The sequence below is a fragment of the Staurois parvus genome, unplaced genomic scaffold (genome assembly GCF_062004578.1).
Source record: "Staurois parvus isolate SC_StPar_1 unplaced genomic scaffold, SC_StPar_1.0 ptg000372l, whole genome shotgun sequence".
NCBI classification, from domain to species: Eukaryota; Metazoa; Chordata; class Amphibia; order Anura; family Ranidae; genus Staurois; species Staurois parvus.
The window spans coordinates 3,926,101-3,932,907 of record NW_028318168.1 but is presented as its reverse complement, the minus strand read 5'-3'; the positions used below and the strand labels follow the sequence as shown (position 1 = coordinate 3,932,907).

At 44.5% G+C, this 6,807-nt stretch overlaps 1 protein-coding gene across 2 annotated transcripts in view; it reads right to left on the bottom strand.

The window, feature by feature from the left end:
• Nucleotides 1-250: 250 nt before the first annotated feature.
• Nucleotides 251-6,807, bottom strand: part of PKIB (cAMP-dependent protein kinase inhibitor beta) — a 256,428-nt gene continuing 249,871 nt past the window's right edge. For both annotated transcript variants that reach the window (XM_089685357.1, XM_089685356.1), the window contains exon 3: nt 251-1,040. In XM_089685357.1, coding sequence (XP_089541483.1) covers nt 967-1,040 — 74 coding nt within the window. In that variant the 3' untranslated portion in view covers nt 251-966. The remainder of the gene's footprint in view (nt 1,041-6,807) is intronic.

Here is a 6,807-nt window from a genome sequence, read left to right as displayed (position 1 = left end):
TCCACTTAATTTTCTCTAGGCATATTGTATTTTGAATTATTAGCAGATGTACAGCAACTGCACAGAATGTTACTCCCAGCTGGGTTATAAATGCCTCATGTAAATGTGTTCATCTGGCTTATAAATCAATGTTTTATTTATAGCTGTAATCTTGTTAGGCAAACATTTTCAGGATAAAAGAGAAAATAGTCATAGTTCATCTCTCACCCCCAAGAAAGACGATTTCAGAATTACAATTAATCCACAGCAATGCCAATATCACTTTTATTTTCATATTGAACAATTGAAGTCACAAACATTGCTACATTGCTGGACAAAGTAACACACAGAAATGCAGCTCTTAGTTGCTAGCTACTAATTCTGTCAACCTTTCACGTGACTTTTTTTTTTCCCCCAGACACTTATTAGGTTATGGAATTGTCACATAGAAAATTCATGACATTAAGGCACTGAGACGTTGGTTGCCTTGATTTTTTTTTTCCTCTTCTGCAGAGACAAATAGCTGGAACAGTATCACAGGGTGACCTAATTCTTTCAATGATTTATAACAACAGGTTAAATTATAGGTGTGAGACATGGTGACATAAGTCAAGAAACACTTGACTAGCTGTCCTCTGAAGAAATCTTTGCTGTTTTGTTCTGTTGTATAACAAAAACAACACATATTGAATATGCCTTGTCCTCCGGTTGTTGGTGCTTTTAAGATGAGAGATTTCAATAAACTTGCTTTGTAAAATAAAACCACGTAACATTCTTTGTCATATAGCTCTTTCCTACATGTGTTTCAGACCTAGACTATATCCATCTAGAGTAAAGAATATATTTCTATATTTCAGCGAGAGAGCTGAGTACCAAGAGATATATCATTCCCACGTGAATATGTTGCATAGTCTGCGCACAGGCTGCCGGTTAGAGCAGATCAGTGCTGCTTCTCTAAGCCAAAAAAATTCCCATTCAGGATCACGTTCAAGTATCTGATTTTTCTTCTGGAGTTTCAGCTGGAGTTTCTCCTGAAGGTTCTCCTCCTCCTGCACCATCATCTAATAAAAAAAAAAACAGTAATATAATTAGCATTTAGGTAAGTTAGCATTTCAACTTCTCAGTGCAGGACACAGTAGAGGGGCCAGCAGATGGAACTTGTGATGGAGCGTAGGCAGAACAGAACACACAGAGTAGATGGCAAACACACAAAGCTTTACTGAGGCAAACAGATGACAGTCACCGAATAGGGGAGTTCGCAAGGAGGGTGAATACACCAGTCCAGGGCGTCACAGAAGGACCAACACACTTAAAATCCAACACAGAGAGCCAAGGGAGAGTCTCTGTAGCAAGTAATCCAATAGGGAGTTTGGTGTGAGTCTCTGTAGAAAGTAATCCAACAGGGGGGGTTGGTGTGAGGTCAGCACAAGAACAGTTCAAGTGAAGCAGGGAGAGAGCATGTACTCACGGATCCCTGGAGTCTAGCAGACAGTCTTCCCCAGCTCTGGGAGAAGGGGGGTACTAGGCAGCCTTGGGTCTCTGCCGAGCCTGGCCACGGAAAAGGTCCTGGCCGCAGCCCAGGCTCCTTCCGTCAGTTACACAGCGGTGAATACCTCGGGAGCTTGGCTCAGCTTCTTAATACTGGTCGGACCCCCCTAGTCACCTAGGCAACCTGGGGGGAGGCAAAGGTAGCTTGGCTCTAGCTTGCATTAGGAATGCCTTTCATCTCAGCAGAAGGGGGGAGGGGCACGGATGAGAGGGAGCAGAGGGAGCAGGCACAGGGCAAGGGGCTGAGAGGGGGTCAGCTGTGACAGAACTGAAGTGGGGAGCCAGGTATTTCCAGAAGTGTGTTCAATGCATTTGATTTTTTTTTTAACCAGCTGGGCTATAGTATAGAGCAGGGGTCTCCAAACTGGGACCCAAGGGCCAGGTATGGCCCTTTGCTTGCCTTTATCTGGCCCTTGGGACACTATTCCTCCTGCTGATACTAAAACAATGGAGTACTATTCCTCCCACTGACACCAAAGATCGGGAATTAATTATCCTGCTGACACCATTGATGGGGCACTATTCCTCCCACTGACACCAAAGACAGGAATTAATTATCCCGCTGATACCAATGATGGGGCACTATTTCTCCCACCGACACCAAAGATGAGGAATTAATTATCCCACTGACACCATTGATGGGGCACTATTCCTCCCACTGACACCAAAGACAGGAATTAATTATCCCGCTGATACCAATGGTGGGGCACTATTTCTCCCACTGACACCAAAGATGAGGAATTAATTATCCCGCTGACACCATTGATGGGGCACTATTCCTCCCACTGACACCAAAGACAGGGAATTAATTATCCCGCTGACACCAATGATGGGGCAATATGATACCACCCAAATTGCCCACTCTGCTCCTCCCAAGATATCTTCCTCTCTAGCTCCCTCATCACCTCCTCCCATGCTCACCTCCAGGACTTCTCCAGAGCCTCTCCCATCCTCTGGAACTCCCTACCAGAGTATGTCCGGTCAGCCCCTACCCTGTCTGCCTTTAGGCGATCTTTGAAAACTCACTTTTTCAGGGAAGCCTACACCACCTCCACCTAAAAACTGTACTTGAATCACCTCCATCAGATCATCCCCCCGCAGCTATCACCTTTTGTATCACCTCCCCCGTCCTTTAGATTGTAAGCTCCACGAGCAGGGCCCTCACATTCCTTCTGTACTGAAATGTAAATGTACTGTCTCCCTTATATTGTAAAGCGCTGCACAAACTGTTGGCACTATATAAATCCTGTATAATAATAATAATTCCTCCCACTGACACCAAAGACAGGGAATTAATTATCCCGTTGACACCAATGATGGGGCACTATTCCTGCCACTGACACCAAAGACAGGGAATTCATTATCCCGTTGACACCAATGATGGGGCACTATTCCTCCCACTGACACCAAAGACAGGGAATTAATTATCCCGCTGACACCAATGATGGGGCACTATTCCTCCCGCTGACACTAACAATGGGGTACTATTCCTCCCACTGACAATAACAATAGGGTACTATTCCTCTCACTGACACCGAAGACAAGAAATTATTTATCCTGTTGACACCAATAATGGGGCACTATTCCTCCCGCTGACACCAAAGACAGGTAATTAATTTTCCCACTGACACCAGTGATGGGGCACTATTCCTCCCACTGACACCAAAGACAGGGAATTAATTATCCCGCTGACACCAATGATGGGGCACTATTCCTTCCACTGACACCAGAGACAGGGAATCAATTCTCGACTGACACTAATGATGGGGCTCTATTCCTCCCGCTGACACCAATAATGGGGCACTATTCCTCCTGCTGACACCAGAGACAGGGAATTAATTCTGCAGCTGACACCAATGATGGAGCACTATTATTCCCTCTACCACCAATCATAAAATGTTTTTACTCCCACTGACCATCAAGCCTATAGCATTTTTTACTCTCACCATTGCCAAGGCATTTTCTACTCCCACTGGCCCCAGTCCGGCTCCCCTAAAGTTTGAAGGGCAGTAAAATGGCCCTTTGTTGCAAAATTTTGGTGACCCCTGGTATAGAGTAAAGATCAGTAGTAAAACAGGTAAGTATTAGTCCTTTTCTTAAAGCGAAGCTCCACCCAAAAGGGGAAGTTCTGCTTTAAGGCTTTGTCCCCTGATCCCCACTAAGGATTGGCACCTCTGGGGAGTGGGGGGGGAGCGGGTACCCGAATTTGACAGGTACCCGCTCCCACTTCAGCTGTGATCGCCTAGGCGATCGGAAACAGAAGTTGTCCTCCCCCCCACCCTCCCTGTAGTCTTCTGGGACACGTGACAGGTCCCAAAAGACTATGGGACCATTCACAAAGCAGAGTGCTACTCGCACATGCACAGTGGGCACCTGGCTGTGAAGCCACAAGCTGTCACAGCCGGGTGCCCACACTGAAGATGTCGGCGCCAAAGAGACAGGATGGTCGGTGAACCCGGTTGGTGTGAGGACACAGCAGGATCGAGGGATAGGTGAGTGGCTGTTTTTTTAAAAGTCATCAACTTTTATTTTTTTCATTTCGTCTGGACCTCCACTTTAACATGCAGTCCCTGTTTTAAAAAAAAAAAAAAGTGGTTCTAGAGGCAGAAGTTTTATTTTACCTTAAAGTGGTTGTAAACCCTTACATATACCCAGTGATGTGACTGGCCTCAGGTGATACACAGAGATGAAACAAATCCCCCTACATAAGTTGTACCTGTTTATCTGCAGTATTCTCTGCTCTATATTCATACAAAGTGCTACATTTTAAAGCTTGTCTGAGAGTTCAGAAAAAAAGGGGGCAGAGAGCTGAAGTTACACTCTGTAGAGCTCAGTGGGCAGAGCTCTGAGAGCTTATTGAAGGGAAGAGGCACCCCCCTCCACACAGCTCACAGGAACAGAGCTGAGGCTTTCATTCTGCTGGAGCTCCCTCCCCTTTCGCCATTTTTCTCTTGGTGCCAGGCAAACTTGTCAAAAGTGACTCGTGCAAATCGCAGAGGAGCAAAGCAGCAGACAGAAATGACACTTCATGCTCCGAATTGAGACAAGTACATACAATACGGGGGTATACTTTGGTCATATTTCATATATGAGATTTACAACCACTTTAAGGCTCGGTTCACACTACCGTGATCCCAAAGTCTTGCAACTTGATTGTGATTTCCCTGTGACATCTTTGCCACTAAAGTAAAAAGCCTTTTACCGTCTGTGCCTCCCCCTGACACCACTCTCGATCCAGTGATGCATTCAAGGGCTTTGGTGAGAGCAGCAAGAGCCATTGGCTCATGCTGCTGTCAGTCAAATCTAGTAGGAGGGAGCAGGGGGCAGGGCCAAGCCACACTGTGTGTCTATGGATGCACACAGCTCAATTTGGGAGCAACCCCATGCCAGTTACCCCATAGTAAGTGGAGAACAGAAGAATCCTAGAGCATTCACTCTTTGCAATACTATTTTACACAGCAGGTACCTGTAAGTATAACATGTTGGCTGTCTACCCTGGAAGATTACTCCTCACTTCTTGTTACAGTGACAGCCATGACATTTTGGATTTCACATTCTGTCAAATGGTCCATTTTCAAGTAACAATGGTAACCAAGACAAGTAGAGATAGTGAGTTTCCCCAGTGGGTAAACAGCCAACACTTCAAACCTAATAAGGGCTGTAATATTTCTACACTGTCCAAAACTAATAAAAAATGTTTGCTAGGTCTCTCCATTCGTCCACTTCTCCGAGTGCCCTCTAAGCAAACGGTTTGCTATGGGGGCACCCTTCTGGGAGCACTCCTGAGCCAGGCTGTGTGCATCCATAGTCACACACAGCATGCCCCCCACTCCCTCCTCAGAGGATTTGACTGACAGAGGCAGGAGCCTAGGTGTCCCGCTGCTGCCTCTGTGTCCTGTGAGAAGAGGAAAAGAGAGGAGTGCTGCTGAACAATAGTGTAGCGCTGGAAAGAGAAAGAATTCAACTGTTTGGGGGGAGGAAGAAGCGATGGAAAATTTGTTTTGATTTTAGAACCACATTAAATTACATATTGAAACTTAAAATAACACTATAGTCTCCAGAAAAAATAAAAAAACTAGCAAGTGTAACAAAGCTCCCTCTTTTTATGGAAGATAATGTTATAGTACACAGTAGCAGTAGTATTTAAAAGTAATATTTTCTGATTGGGTAGCTAACATTAAGCTGTAGTATACATTCCATCATTTAATATGATAGTAGAGTAAAACGCATCAGAATTTTTTATGTAAATTGCAAGCTAATAAATATGTAAGTGTATCACTTAATGTTATGTGCTGCATTACCTCTCATAGAGATCACAGTGCACCAGCTGACCATACCTTAATCTAACGTTTTACATATCCAGTGCAGATTAGGGTATAGAAAGTCAGTAATGGGAAAAGACCTGCTGTTGGGAGCCAAAATGCAAAACTGGTTACTAGTCCTTTGCCCTCTGCCTGTCTTATATGGGCACAGCTTGTGGGTAGGGCTTAACCAGTGTACCCAGAAAGTGGGAGGAGTAAACACACATTGGTACTTATACATTATTTTATGGTGTGAGTAAAAAAAAAAAAGGTAATGTATGGAAATGGAATTACATATGTTGTAGGTTACATACTTCTTTAGGCAGAAGGGTAAGCTCTGTCAACAAAGCGCTTTTTCTGTGGGAATATAATATGCAGGCAGATCACAGAACCCCTGAAGAGCACTTCCCTTAAAGGAGGTATCCAGATTACTGGATTGCACCAAGATCCTTAAAGTCCTTGCAGGTAATCAGGCTTATGGTGGGAGACAGTTCTAAGAAGCTGGAAAAAGAGAATTCCCGTAAGGGAAGCCTACTATTTTCCTCCTTGTTCCCTCCTCTCCCAAACACAGCTCCTTTTCTCTTCTTAATAAGCAGGGCTCAATCCTACGCTGTGGATGCACCAAGTGATACAGAAACAGCAATTTAAGCACTTCTGTGTCAAGATGGCCACCCAAACCTCGTAGGAATTCAGCATCCAACAGTACAGTCTGACCTTGCCAAGGTGACCATCTGAAGCCCCTAATAGGGGACAAAGTAGCCCCAATGGTTTTCTGGCAGCCTGAAAAAGTGGCACCTGCCTACAAGCTTCAAAGGTTTAGGTTTTCTTTTGGAGAACATAGTACATTTAAACAGAGATTGTAAGCAGAATCGATCTGTGGACTTGGACTGAAGTTGTTTTTGCTGTCCTTTGCATTTTTTAGTACACAAAAGAGATTATTTTCATCAACTTTGGTAGCAATATATTTTGCTATTTTTTA